The 16,118-nt window shown below is 38.6% G+C and overlaps 1 protein-coding gene across 1 annotated transcript in view; it reads left to right on the top strand.

Annotated features, from left to right (window-relative positions):
* Positions 1-482: 482 nt before the first annotated feature.
* The window catches only part of LOC131950058 (fibrillin-1-like), a 34,306-nt gene continuing 18,670 nt past the window's right edge, over positions 483-16,118 (top strand). The window contains exons 1-5 of the mRNA XM_059312091.1: positions 483-587; positions 4,749-4,752; positions 9,667-9,792; positions 11,187-11,312; positions 11,950-12,078. Of these exons, the coding sequence (XP_059168074.1) occupies positions 483-587; positions 4,749-4,752; positions 9,667-9,792; positions 11,187-11,312; positions 11,950-12,078 (490 nt within the window). The remainder of the gene's footprint in view (positions 588-4,748; positions 4,753-9,666; positions 9,793-11,186; positions 11,313-11,949; positions 12,079-16,118) is intronic.

Raw genomic sequence — 16,118 nt, 5'->3', positions numbered from 1 at the left:
GATGTGTCTGACTAGCCATCTCATGCACCGGTCTAGTGTTGGGTACATTTGATGTGTCTGACTAGCTATCTCACCTCATGCTCCGGTCTAGTGTTGGGTACGTTTGATGTGTCTGATTAGCTATCTCATGCTCCGGTCTAGTGTTGGGTACATTTGATGTGTCTGACTAGCCATCTCATGCACCGGTCTAGTGTTGGGTACATTTGATGTGTCTGACTAGCTATCTCACCTCATGCTCCGGTCTAGTGTTGGGTACGTTTGATGTGTCTGATTAGCTATCTCATGCTCCGGTCTAGTGTTGGGTACATTTGATGTGTCTGACTAGCCATCTCATGCACCGGTCTAGTGTTGGGTACATTTGATGTGTCTGACTAGCTATCTCACCTCATGCTCCGGTCTAGTGTTGGGTACATTTGATGTGTTGGAGGGTAAAGTGGTTCAGAAACAATCGGGTTACACAATTACTTAGGAGAGTGTAAGAGATGAGGTTAGAGGAACTAAGTTCAAACAGAGAAGGAACTATGAGAAGGGTAGAGGACAACATCGAGGGGAAAACATTAGACTGGAATCCCCGGGGGAAGAGGAAAGTAGGCCGGGCAAGGAAATCCTGGAGGGGGAGAGTAGAAGATGAGACAAGGGCTGCCGAGCTTACATAGGCGCACATAAAGAGAGTCGTTGACCAAGTCTGATGGAGAGGTATGACAGCAGCCCTACCCCCCCCCCAGAGGTCACCCCCTTCCCCGTAAATTTTCCTCCATGGTAGTTTAACCCCCCCCCCCCTCTCCACCCCTACCCCACGTGAATAGGTAGTGTGCTTGTTACCAGCATCACAGAAAACCAAGTCTTACTGTCTCCAAGACATGCCCGGCTACTCTGTTATGCATCTGTTCCCAATAACTTACTCTTGTCTGACACTGTAAAAGACCTGCCTCCCCCCTTCCCCTTTCGTGCATTCCTTACTAAAATCAGCCTACGAAAGCTCTGAATATTAAAAAAAAAAACTCACGTAACTACCCTTACCTAATAAAGTCCCAATATAGTATCATCATAATATAGACTCGTTATTCAATGCTGACTCGGTGTTTTATTATCATCTAAACCTATTTGATCAGACATAACTCCAGTATACAGTAATAAACTAAAGTCTGTGTTTACCCACAAGTGCTGAACTGCTCTTGTTGAGTGCAATAAACTAAACAAACAACGTCACGTCTAAGTGTAGAAGGGTTGCAGCACACTGCTCTATGACGAGGTTTTAAGTGGGTAATTTTTACATGGTTTAAATACTATCGTATAATTAGGTAAACTCAAGTGAAGCTACCTAGAATTTTGAGCGAATGCTGACTAACTCGAGTTATGTTCAATGTATCACATGTAAGCTGTTGCCTAAGTATTTGAGAATTTTGATCTACTGCTTTAATATCTTAACTGCTGTCTGCGTATTTTGAGGTATTGCTTACGTGTCCATGCTACTATTTACATGTTTAAACTGATGCCTACCTACTCATACTACTGTTGGCGTATCACAGCTGTCTAGTCTACGTCTTTGAGCCGCTTACGTATCTAACCTACTGCCTACGTCTTTAAGCTGTCTACGTATTAGCGGTTCCTACATTATCTTAGGAGCTGCTGCCTAATCTCACAACTGCCATAGTTATTCTTCTTATAGGCAGCAGTAAGAGACACAGAAAAGCTTCCATGGTTTAATACAATCCCCCACCCCCACAGGATATTTTCTCCCACCCCCACATACTCACAGTTGTCTTAGATTTTATAAACAGTCCACATTCCCCTATCTTATAGTTGCTGTTGCCAAAAAACAATCATGAACTCTACTCGGTATGCCCTATGTACTGTAATTTAAGAACCGTACACCTATTTGAGATCAAAACAATATCCCTCTTTGCATACTGAAAACAAAGTTTTGTTTTTGTTTTCATACCAATGACTGAGTAGTACAAGGTAGAAACATATCTCTCTTGTTTACGGGCTATCTTAAGTTCAAAGTTCACCGGCTGCTATCATGAACAGCGGTTAGTGCTGATCATTAATTACCGTACAGGAAATAAACGGATGTGAACTGTTTCACTGTGCTAAACAGGTTAACACCAGGGGTTCTTCAGTTTCTGATACCAAGGACCGAAGTCTAAACTTCATGTAATGTGTGGAACGGTTACCAAAATAATATTTTAAAATATATGCGCAACGGAAAAAATGCGCAAAGGAAATCTAAGAAAACGGAAAAATGCGCAATAACAAACGCATTATATTGATACAGTTTAATTTTGCATATATAACATACATTTGTTTAATTATGCAACATTATGTATGAGATGATTCTCTGCGTCTTTAGATTATCGATTAAAAAAATATTCCATGCGATTTTATTGCGCAGTTTTTGTTGTTCATTTTTCCGTTCCGCATTTTTCCGGTCACTCGCGGAACTATCTGTTATCTCATAACCTGAGTGAATTTTATCTTACGTTTTGGAGACTGATGCAAATATCGTAGATGGTTATCTTATCTAACGTGTGTTACATTATATTATAAACTCTATACTGGTTAAAATTAAGTGGGGGGACCAGACAATGGGGACCACTGTGTGGCATCATGGTAAAGCTACAACGGGATTGGTTAATATTCTCTTGCCTAAATGTGTGTGTCATTCACCCTGACAAATGACGTAAGTCGTATCCACTTTTTCCCTTTTCCTTCGAATATTTTCTAGCCGAATTTTCTTAATCTCTGATTGCCGAATCACGTATTTCAGAAATTATTTCTGCCGATTCACGAACTGGCGAATTACATTTTCCTGAATGATTCTACTTAGTTACTTGTTATGCTAAATATAGGTCGTTGACGCCTATTTCAGCCTGCTTTTTTCTTTTTATCCAACCAAGAACAAACTACAAGGAAGCTGTTTTGTGGTTGTCTCTCGTAGATAAGTGAATGTCCCCAGCTATCGAGCCTCATCTCCCCGGGGTATAGAACTCAGAACTTTTCGGTTCAGCAACCATGAGCTAAACCAAACCGACCACGCCAACCTCGCTATTCAAATCACACTCAGGGATTCCAAGTCTGAATACATTTCTGCCGAATCACCTTCCTCGTCCCATATCCCACCGGGAAAACAACATAGTCTCGCCCTATGTCGTGACTTTTCATTTCGCTGACTCACATTCTAGCCGCATGGCAAGGAGTGGTCGAGAGGTAAACATTTCAAATGCTAACACTAGTGTTGTCAGTTCAGGTCCCGAAATGGCCACACCGATGACAGCAGTATGTATGGCACTCCTTAGTGTTTAAAATACATACACAGAGTGATATGTGAGGGGTTTTTTTTCAAAAGTTTTTTAACCGGGGAAGAGGGCACTTGAAACTTTAGGAGGGGGGGGGGGGGTACTGGTGAAAGTATAATTTCTATATGGGGGAGGGAGGGTTCCGGGGTGGGGAGGGAGAGTGACCCTAACAGTCCTTAAAGTTACCATGAAGCGTCGAACCAATGAACCCTTTTCTATCATAACTAACCAACCTTTTTTTACCAAAACTATCCAAGCCCTTATATCAGAACCAACCAATCCTTTATATAAGAACCAACCAATCCTTTATATCAGAACCAACCAATCGTTTATATAAGAACTAACCAATCCTTTATGTAAGAACCAGCCAACCCTTTATATCAGAACCAACCAATCGTTTATATAAGAACAAACCAATCCTTTATATCAGAACCAACCAATCCTTTATATCAGAACCAACCAATCCTTTATATCAGAGCAAACCAATCCTTTATATCAGAACCAACCAACCCTTTATATCAGAACCAACCAATCGTTTATATAAGAACAAACAAAACCTTTATATCAGAACCAACCAATCCTTTATATCAGAACCAACCAAGTCCTTATATCAGAACCAACCAATCCTTTAGAACCAACCAATCCTTTATATCAGAACCAACCAATCCTTTATATCAGAACCAACCAATCTTTTATATCAGAACCAACCAATCCCTTATATCAGAACCAACCAATCCTTTATATCGGGACTATCCAACCAGCGTTGAGTGCACATCGAATGACTGGACAGCACCTACTATAATCGCTAGTATAGCTATAGAAACTGGTGCGCTCTACCTCACCTATCCTGTGGACAGCTTGCCCATACAGTTCACTGACTTACATAATTCGCTTACCTTTGACCCCGGACCAACTTCAAATTGGAATTCACCTGTTTGACCCAGATAGTTTAAAGCTGTAATAATTAAAATAAGTAATCAAGACCCACACCTTCTTCATTTCATGTTAATTAATTAACCTCATTGATAAGGCCAAGATAGCTTTCAATAGCCAAGAATAGTTTGTGTATTTTTTAAAAATAATTTTCCTGGGCAACTACCTTAAGTTTCTAATACGGGTTCAAATGAAAATGGTTTACATGTCAATGGACTTTGATCGGAAGTTCATTAACTTTATTGTTCTGTTCAGTTAATTAGCTTCTGCGTTGGCAGGTAGTTAATTGGAATTATGCTAATATGGCGTTAAGTACGTTTGAGAATAATATTTACCTTTTTCAATCGAGACCCCCCCCCCCCCACCCCACCCAAATGAAGCAACTCATAAACATACACGATCTAACCTTTGGAAGAGGAATTTTTAAGCCGCTACCCAACAGTCCCCTACTGGCTGTATAGGAGGGGGGGGGGGCGTCTTAATAGGTATTGACACATTTTTTGTAAAATTCTGTAGGCAGGTATGGGACGGAGTGGCCTAGCGATAGAGAGCTAGACTGCTAACCCGTAAGTCTAGTGTTCGAATCCGGTTTCAAGTCAGTTTGACCGTCCCTGAGTCCACCCAGCTCTGATGGGTACCTAAGTAAAGGCGACTTGGCATAGTGCTGACGACACTATCCATATGCCGAGGTCACAGATATAATTGAACTCTACTTCACCTGCCACATAGACCGTCAGGCTTGGAAGGGGAACTTTACTATAGACAGGTTGTTTGATGCCTTCACGCTCACTAAACCCATTATCCTACCCCCCCCCCCATACCCACACACACCCACACACACCCACACACACCCACACGCCACAGCCATGTTCACTTATTGACTTCAGCCAGAAGTGAAACGATGAGGGAACGCTTAGACAACAGCATTAATTCAATGATTGATGACAACAGGAGTTATCGGACTTTGCTCTTTTCATGATCATCGCGATAATGATGATAGCGTGTAAGTGGTGAGTGAGGGGGGGGGGGGGGCGGGGTTAATGGACATGCGCAGTAACCATGTTGATGTTCATGATTTCGTAGACAGAACGTGGAATGCGGAAATAGCAATATAATTTCTTGCGTATTAATTATCTTTTAAGCATAGTAGTGGCAATAAGAATGGTGTTATTATTTTAACAAATAAACAAGACGGACTTAGTTTTAGTTTGGAACATATCAGAATTATTTAATTTTAGTTTTTTAGTTGTTCTTTTTTTTTTAGTTGTTTCGAATGGGAAATACAGTATTTTATATTTTTAAACTAAGAATTTATCGGGACTGGTTATAATTAAAAATACTGTCAAAATGACACTGATACATATTCCACTATCTGACATTGACAAATCTGCCAACGTATGAGTAATGTAGTGTCGTAATGTGCCAACGTGTGAGTAATATAGTGTCGTATCGTGATTACTGCTAGTATTGCTTTTAGGGTAATATGTAATATTAGCGTCAAGGCTAGTAACAATGAAATGGTCAGGATATAACCATGGATATTGTAAGGGGTGGATTTAGGGCAAGGATTAGAGTTAGATTATCGATGAAATAAAATAAAGAGCTCACATCGAACATATCCAAGACATATATTGTTATGGTATATGACTATACTGTGTGACACCTGTACCTCCCTCCACCACACACCACCCGGTTACGCCACCGCCTTACAAGTTCTCCGGAACAAGTACACCCCATGATCAAAACACCCCCTCCCACCCCGCCTACAACTCTACAAATTATGCTGATATATGTAAACGTTCAATCAATGGGTAGAGCAAAACAAATTATATAAGACAATCATTCATGCGTGTGGTCACATCGTTATGCGTTTAAATGTGATGAATCCCAAAATAATGCGCAAACGGAAAAAAATGCGCAAACAGAAATTATGCTATTACTCTTTAATCTTGTCATATATCGCAGAAAAATGCTTTGTTATGCTACAAAGTACATGTATTCCTTCTTTGCTAACGTCTATAAATGATCAATTCAACAAAAAAAAAAATCCCCTTGGGCACATTTTTGTGCGCAGTTTTCCGTTGCGCAGTTTTCCGTTGCGCATCTTTCTTGTCACCATTCTATAATTAGATTACTGTGTTTTTATTGTTTAAATGTGATAGCATGTATGTTTGTTTTAAAGTTATCTGTGGTAAGTCAGTAATGATACAGACCTACTCGAACTGCTATCCATGTATATCTGTGTTTGTCTGCTTTTATGTTTCTATGTTTGTGTTTGTATGTCTGTACGTAAGCCCATATGTTTGTGTATAAGTATATTTTTATGTGTATTCATGAAAGGACATATATATGTTAGTACGACACGTGACAATCCATGTTTACAAAAATGTGTGTTTGTACGTGCTGGTGTGTTTGTATGTGCTTGTGTTTGTATGTGCTTGTGTTTGTATGTTTGTATGCGTGTCGGTACAGAGCCACTAATGCCACAATCCCGCTGACGTGCACGAGGATCGGATCAACAACCTATTGATGGAAACAATCTCTCTCCCACTGTTATCTTGGTGCACCTTTTCCGCGGCTATTTATAGAACCTGTTGCTCTCGAAATGAGGGCGGAGAATTGATCAAAACAATTCGTTTGTCCGGGTGGTGGGATGCTGTTGTCGTGTGGTGCTGCTGTCGTGTGGTGGGTTTGTGTCGTTTTGTGGTGGTGTTGCCCTGTGGTGGGATAGTATGTGGTGGGTTGTTGTTGTCGTGTGGTGGTATTGTCGTGTGGTGCTGCTGTTGTGTGGTGCTGCTGTCGTGTGGTGGGCTAGTGTCCTTTTGTGGTGTTGTTGCCTGTGGGGGAAGGTATGTAGTGTGTTGTTGTTATCGTGTGGTGGTGTAGTCGTGTGGTGGGCTGGTGTTGTCGTGTGGTTGTGTTGACGTATGGTGGGTTGTTGTTATCGTGTGGTAGACTCCTGTTGTCGTGTGGTTGGCTGCTGTTGTAACATGGTGGGCTGCTGTTGTCGTGGGCTGCTGTTGTTGTGTGTTGACTAACATGGTGATGTTGATGCGGTTCATCTAACTGCACTTGCTACGTTATCTCTTCCACCAGTACTCTATTGATCCAGCGGTCACGTCATGTGAAGCTGCTAAATGTCCCGTTACCTATACCGTGTAAATGTCACATTATAACAATAATTTGTAAATGTCATGTCATACGTCATCCATACAGTTGTAAATGATACGTCATACATATGGTGTAAACGTCACCTCACACGTCATTCACCATTCGAGCAACACCATCACACACCTCATTAAAACAAATTACTTGTGACAAGAAAAATAATTACTTAAGTTATTTTTAACTATAATTTCAAGCCTTATGCACAAGAGTTTTAATAAGTTTAAAAATAGAAACAGTGGGAGTTTGAAAAGATATACTAGTTTTATTCGTTACGTCTTTTCATGGGTACACTTCAATGACGTCCCAACGGGGCCAGTGTCTGGTTACGTCATCGTATTACGTCATAGTATGGGGGTAGTTTCAGTGACGTCCCAACGGGACCCATTATCTGGCGACAGTCATCGTATTACGTCATAGCGTGGGTAGCTTTCAGTGACGTCCCACTTGGGCCCACCCTGTATCTCAGTGACGTCACTTGCGTGGGCCCCGACCCTCCATCCCACTTCTCCGGGTCCCACGTGATCTGACCATATTTAGGCAAAAAACTTGACGTATGAGACCAGCTTTATGTCCCATCTGTGTGGCTATATGAAACAACAGGGCAATTAAAACCCCCACACGATGTTTGAAACAAAGGCAGCCACTACAGAATTATTTTTAGTCACATCCTGAAGAGATAGAAAAAGAAAAAGCAAATCTCTTTTAGAATGCTCTCCCTTTGTTGTCTAGATATCCCACGTGGTTGATTGATCGCCATGACAGTTTGTCACGTGATCATGGTGTGAACTACTTTCTAGTGGGAAGACATAATTGGATTCTTTTAATTTTAATTGAACTTAGCATTTTTTTTTTATTTTATCTTTCTAAAATAAATGCAAATATAAGACTACTTATCTGTTAGAAGTTATCTTTTATACCGCGTGTTAAATAATGTGCTAATATGAGCTATATATGTCCTGGTATCAATGGTGTTGGGGTGGGGGGCACCCGGATATGTAGGAATACTTTTGAAAAATGAGAAAAGAAATAGCGTTCTATTAAGACCCAGTCTACGCATCATACATCATAATACAGACAGTAATTCGTCGAATGTTAAAAATAAATTTTAAAAGTTTTTTTCTTCCTCTTTAAAAACGTTATTACAATCTTCTTCCCCTCCCCCGTCCCGCGCCGTAACATATAAACTCTTCCTAGTATACATTAGAAAGATTATCCACTTCAAAGAATGTCTTTTGATTGTATGTGCAGATAGTTTTTCCCTTACAAATCAGAAAAAAAGTAAACTTTTCTTATTAAAGCATTCCATTTTTTAAAAATTCGATTGGAATTTGTGTGTTGTGCTAGTCGCTTATTGAAACCTGTAACTTATCTTAGTGGCGTCACAAGGTGGGGTAAAATACTTTGTGGAAACTCATGGTATCACCCCCTCCTTAACCAATGACTCTCTCTCTCTCTCTCTCTCTCACTATATATATATATATATATATATATATATATATATATATATATATATATATATATATATATGATGTACTTAAACTATGGGATAAATACAGAGGCTTAGCGACCCTTCCCGGCGCCCGGGGACAAACTTTTCGATTTGCACCTCCCTCCCCTCGAGATTTCCATTTGCACCCCCCCCCCCTCAAACTTTCGATTTACACCGCCCTCAACCTTTTAATTTATCTTTCCAACCCATTTTGGCGCCCCCTAAGGTCGGCGCCCGGGGACATATGTGCCCCTCCTCCCCCCCCCCTCGCTACGCTACTGGATAAATATAAAGTATACAGGGTAGCTAAAGTGCGGGCAATTTGGTGACACCTTATACTTCCTCTTTAAAATTAGTCATATTGCTTTGTGGTGTCACCCAGTGTGATCCGCACCCAACGCACTCGCCTTGTAACGCTGCTAACTTATCCCTCCTCATTATTCGTTGTAATATTATAACGATATCTAGTTTTATAACTGGCCAATCGATTCCACTCACACATGACCTGTTGTGTGCAGGGTTTCTTCCAGACTTTTTTCTCCGGGGGGGGGGGGGCACTTGAAATTTTGGGGGGGGGGGGCGGTAAACTTTCTTCGGGGGGGGGGGGGGGGCGGACACTGTTAAAAGTATATATTTTCTATATAAATAATATAAATTTCATTTCGTTCGGGGGGAGGGGGGGGGGCGGTAAAAAGATGCAATATTATACGTTTGTTTTTATATTATTGATTTTTTTTTTGTCAATCGATCTCATATAGGTTCTGTTGTGTGTTTCAGATATTGACGAGTGCGACAAGAGCGTAAATCAGTGCCCCGGACCGTGCATCAACCTCCCGGGGAGTTTCCAATGTGACTGCAACATCACCGGATTCACCAGCAGTGAGACATCCGACCACTGCGCCGGTAGGTCGTGTGTTGGTGACTTCACGCTTCGGGAAAACCCGATGTGCTGCGGATGACGCGTCAGGGAAAACCCGTTGTGTTTGGGGAAATCCCGCAGTGTTTTTTTAATAAAGCATGAGGTCGCGTAAGGATTAAACGAGCTCATCGATGTCTGGTCAAGTCAGTGTTATAAATAGAATCAGGTCAAGCATAGATAAATATGTTGCTCACACTTAAACCCGGATAAACCACTTAAAAACTAGAAAAAAGTGCTATTTTTAGCATGTGGAAAAACACATCACGTGCATGCTGGCTGTGAGATTATCACAGAATAGAAAGTATGTGTGTGGGCACTAAGTAGCTGCTTATACATGGCGTGACCTGGGTGTGGCATGTGAAAGGAGAGCGGGCGATGAGTGTTTGGCTACACGACCAGATGACAGTGTAGCAAGTCAGCGTTGATGTGAAATATGGTGGAAAAATTTAAGACACTTTCATCGTTCCTAAGTAGGCATATATACACACACACAAAGATACACACATACATACATACATATACATTATATTAACAAACACACTCAAAAAGATAAATACATACATACATATACATTATATTAACACACACACACACAAATATAAATACATACATACATATACATTATATTAACAAACACACACAAAAAGATAAATACATACATACATATACATTGTATTAACACACACACACAAATATAAATACATACATACATATACATTATATTAACAAACACATACACAAAGATAAATACATACATACATATACATTATATTAACAAACACACACAAAAAGCAACCTAAAGAAAAAACGTGTACTAATTACAGTCTGGTATGATTAGTAATTGCTTGGTTTATTTGGGTGTAAAGGTGTATGATTAAGTTTACACTGATTAACTGGGTGCTTACTGGTATGATTATAATATGTAGTAGACATGTATGCATGGTATGGGCGGTTATGATTAGAGGGGGGGGGGGGGTACTTGAAACTTTTGAGGGGAAGGGGGGGCGGGTGATCTAAATTTGATGGTGGGATGGGGGGCACTGTGAAAAGTATATATTTTCTATTTAATCTCTATTTCGTTTGGGGGTAGTGGATGTGCTTTCAGATGGGGGCACTGCCCCCCCCCCCCCCATCCCCCAAAGAGATTTCTGAAATAAACTCTGCCTATTCCAAACACATCATTACATATAAATGCTGCATATCATCGTATAATCGACTTGCTGTCCAATATTTAGTGACGTTTTTATCTAGAATTATATTTTTCCTGCTTAATCATGTTCCTGCTACACACAAATATTACCACACACACACCCCCCCCCTTTACATACTTCGTTATCAGATTAAAATTCCATGTCGGAAATTTTCCCGAAATTTCCAGATATCGACGAGTGCAGTCATCACAATGGCGGATGTGACGACATCTGTATCAACAAACGGGGCACTTACGAATGCCGATGTGAAACCAAAGGGAGAAAACTCGGGGAAGACGGTCACTCGTGTGTGGGTTTGTACAGTTCTTTCCCTTGCTACGTTGGGACTGAATTTTATTTCCGCTACGTTGGACTGAATTTTATCGTCGTTTTAAAAATTGTCTTGTTTTCCAATAATAAATTAAAATTTCTCTCCTCGCTATTTAAAGTTAATAAAATAATAATAAATTGGTAATGTGCGCTATTGAAAAATAAGTTCTAAAAAAAAATTATTAAAAAAATTGGTAATGTGCGCTATTGAAAAATAAGTTTTAACAATTATTGTATGACGAATAGAAAAACTAGAATAGAAAAAGAAATTGTTTTTGTCCTAAAAAAAATCCTCTCAGACTTAAAAGTCCACATTGCAGATGAAGCAATGTTCATCTGTTTTCCCAGCCTCTGTTAAGAAGCCTTGGAGTGACCAGTAGTAGTGAAATTACTGTTACACTTCCTTTTGTCTGTTTCGTATTATTTACAAGAAGAATGTATCAAAATGTAACCATCAAGCTAACACTAATTAGTTAGGAAGTTAATTGTCCAGCTAAGTTGATTTAACACGTGCCACCGCTTGGGAGAAAAAAATAATTATCTTAATTAAAATGAATATTTTAATTATTGTCACCCCCCCCCCCCCCCCCACACCCTGACCCCTACCATTTGACTACTCAGATGTGGACGAGTGCGCGAGATACAAGGGCAAGGTGTGTGCTCACGGCCAGTGTGTCAACACAGACGGCTCGTACACATGCACGTGCAACGCCGGGTACAGGCAGGCGGAGAACCTCAGCGCGTGTCAAGGTCAGTCGATGAGGTGATATTTGTGTGTGTGTGGGGGGGGGGGAGGGGTTGGGAGTAGTTGGGGAACATCAAAATACAAGTGAAAAAATTGTTAGAAAAAAAAACCCCACATACCAGTGAAGTAAAAAAATAAATAAAATGATATCCTTACCCTAAATCTTCCCACAACTCTAACCCTAGCCACACTACTAGCTATGACCATAATTCTGACTACTCTACCCATCCCTCTAATCCTAACCATGACCATTTACTTGTGTGAGAGAAACGAGAGGGGGGGATTTTGACGTTACATTCCCACCTTGTAGAGTACAAACACACTCCCTTCCTGGCAGAGGCGTAGCGACCATTCCCGGCGCCCAGGGACAAACTTTTCGATTTGCAACCCCCCCTCCTCAAGATTTCGATTTGCAACCCCCCTCAAACTTTCGATTCGCAACCCCCCCCCCCTCGAGATTTCGATTTGCACCCCCCCCCCTCAACCTTTCAATTTATTTTTCCAACCCATTTTGGCGCCCCTTGAGGTCGGCGCCCGGGGACATATGTCCCCCCCGCCCCCCGCCCCTCGCTACGCTACTGCTTCCTGGCTTCACTTCGCCCCTGTCAAAATTTTTAAAATTAAAAATTTATTGAGCTTTATGTAAACTATCGAGAAAACAATGTCTACAAACAATACCTATTAACAGCCTACTACAGATAAACATCTTTAGTATTGTATTAAATGTGAACACTTTAAAGCTTTTACCGGGGAGGGGGGAGTAACACTAACTGAAACATTTACAGAGAAAAAAGGAGGGGGGGTGACACCATGAGGTGCCGCACTGGGTGACACCCGACCTAGTGACGCCACTGGTCAGACGTTTTGTGACGATGTGTGAGAGTACACATGGGAGTAAAAATTGCATGACGTCATTGGGAGTAAAAAATTGCATGACGTCATTTGGGAGTAAAGATTACATGACGTCATTGGGAGTAAAAACTGCATGACGTCATTGGGAGTAAAGATTACATGACGTTATTGGGAGTAAAAAAATTGCATGACGTCATTGGGAGTAAAGATTACATGACGTCATTGGGAGTAAAAACTGCATAACGTCATTGGGAGTAAAGATTACATGGCGTCATTGGGAGTAAAAAATTGCATGACGTCATTGGGAGTAAAGATTACTTGACGTCATTTATTGACTACCCCTACCAATAGAACGATCGATGTAAATATTTAGTTTGTTATTGAGAGATAAATCAAACAAAAATCGACAAAGCATTCTGACAGCGTTTTGTCAAAGATTTATTTTTGAAGATTCTCATCAGCCATTGTTGTCTTGATAAAATTAATTATAGTCTTGATATAATTAATCAGTCATTGTAGTCTTGATATGAATAATTATAGTCTTGATATAATTAATGATAGTATTAATATAACTTATCTGTCATTGTAGTCTTGATATAATTAATCAGGCATTATAGTCTTGATATAACTAATTATAGTCATGATATAACTTATCAGTCATTGCAGTCTTGATATTTTAGGCATTATAGTCTTGTTCCGCCATTGATCGTATTCTGTTTCTCGTTCTTAATTGTAATTTTGGACGGGATTTCCTCCAACATAATTAACAATTACCTTTCAACACATTATGCTCTATATGACCAGTTGACTTCGACTTCAGCCAGCTTTTCTTTCTGGCATTTGCTTCCATAGCCTTTGTCCAGCCATGGACAAACTACAGTTGTTTCACTTTAGCGTTTTCTCTCCTAGATGGGTTGCTGTCCCCAACTTACGGGTCTCATCTGCCCGGGGGTCCGACCTCCGAGTTAGGAGCCATGAGCTCTTCCCCCCGACCACACCGTCCCTCATTCAAAATGATAATTTAGATGTAAATGCTAAAAATACAAAAACTCGGGATAAAACAAAATGGGAAATATTTGACAAATTGAACTGATGCCACGGAATAACTAATTACACTTACAATTGCATTGGAAACAATAATTAAGGGAAGCAACTTAATTTTAAACACTTATTTTCAAAAAAGAATTTTAAAAAAATTAAAAATACAGAATAAGTTATAACCTTAAATTAAACTTTTAATTACACAAATATAAGACAAATTTGTATCATAATAATGTTTTGCATAATTATATATTTTTAAAATCTAATATATATATATATATGTAATATTATATATGTAAAACTAACAGCATTCCATTTATGACAGTTATTATATTTATAGAGTACATATTCAACGAACATTCTTGGAATCACCCATACGTTCTTTAATTGCCATTTCTTTTCTTCTCAATACTGAGCATTAAATAATCATTTATTTACACATTTACGTTTCCAGGCTTAAAAATAAAATTGAAATTTTACGTTATTAAAAGATGTATTATTATTGTAAATCTGTATCAGTCCTCATAAGTCGATGATGAAAACTGTAATACTAAAGCGAATATGGCGAACATGTTTGAGGCAATTTGAAAAAAAAAGAAGAGAAAAACAACAATTGTAAACAAGTAATTTTTTTTTCTTTAAAACGTGAAGTACGAAATTTAAACTATAGACATATTAAAGATAGAATTATATTCTTACAAAGAAGAAAAAGAAACTCTATTTAAAAATTAAAAAATGCTGACGATAAAGTAATAAATAGAACGCTAAAACATGGGGAAAAAAACAGGTGGTACAATAAGGTTAAAAACATGAACAAAAAACAAACAGGTGGTACAATAAGGTTAAAAACATGAACAAAAAAACAGGTGGTACAATAAGGTTAAAAACATGAACAAAAAAACAGGTGGTACAATAAGGTTAAAAACATGAACAAAAAAACAGGTGGTACAATAAGGTTAAAAACATGAACAAAAAAACAGGTGGTACAATAAGGTTAAAAACATGAACAAAAAAACAGGTGGTACAATAAGGTTAAAAACATGAACAAAAAAACAGGTGGTACAATAAGGTTAAAAACATGAACAAAAAAACAGATGGTACAATAAGGTTAAAAACATGAACAAAAAAAAACAGGTGGTACAATAAGGTTAAAAACATGAACAAAAAAACAGGTGGTACAATAAGGTTAAAAACATGAACAAAAAAACAGGTGGTACAATAAGGTTAAAAACATGAACAAAAAAACAGGTGGTACAATAAGGTTAAAAACATGAACAAAAAAACAGGTGGTACAATAAGGTTAAAAACATGAACAAAAAAACAGGTGGTACAATAAGGTTAAAAACATGAACAAAAAAACAGGTCGTACAATAAGGTTAAAAACATGAAAAAAAAACAGGTGGTACAATAAGGTTAAAAACATGAACAAAAAAACAGGTGGTACAATAAGGTTAAAAACATGAACAAAAAAACAGGTGGTACAATAAGGTTAAAAACATGAACAAAAAAACAGGTGGTACAATAAGGTTAAAAACATGAACAAAAAAACAGGTGGTACAATAAGGTTAAAAACATGAACAAAAAAAACAGGTGGTACAATAAGGTTAAAAACATGAACAAAAAAACAGGTGGTACAATAAGGTTAAAAACATGAACAAAAAAACAGATGGTACAATAAGGTTAAAAACATGAACAAAAAAAAAACAGGTGGTACAATAAGGTTAAAAACATGAACAAAAAAACAGGTGGTACAATAAGGTTAAAAACATGAACAAAAAAACAGGTGGTACAATAAGGTTAAAAACATGAACAAAAAAACAGGTGGTACAATAAGGTTAAAAACATGAAAAAAAAACAGGTGGTACAATAAGGTTAAAAACATGAAAAAAACAGGTGGTACAATAAGGTTAAAAACATGAAAAAAAAACAGGTGGTACAATAAGGTTAAAAACATGAACAAAAAAACAGGTGGTACAATAAGGTTAAAAACATGAACAAAAAAACAGGTGGTACAATAAGGTTAAAAACATGAACAAAAAAACAGGTGGTACAATAAGGTTAAAAACATGAAAAAAAAACAGGTGGTACAATAAGGTTAAAAACATGAAAAAAAAAACAGGTGGTACAATAAGGTTAAAAACATGAAAAAAAA

The sequence above is a fragment of the Physella acuta genome, unplaced genomic scaffold (assembly GCF_028476545.2).
Source record: "Physella acuta isolate Inbredline_101_S28 unplaced genomic scaffold, ASM2847654v3 ptg000731l, whole genome shotgun sequence".
NCBI classification, from domain to species: Eukaryota; Metazoa; Mollusca; class Gastropoda; family Physidae; genus Physella; species Physella acuta.
The sequence above is the reverse complement of the archived record's forward strand: the minus strand, read 5'-3'. Positions and strand labels throughout refer to the sequence as shown.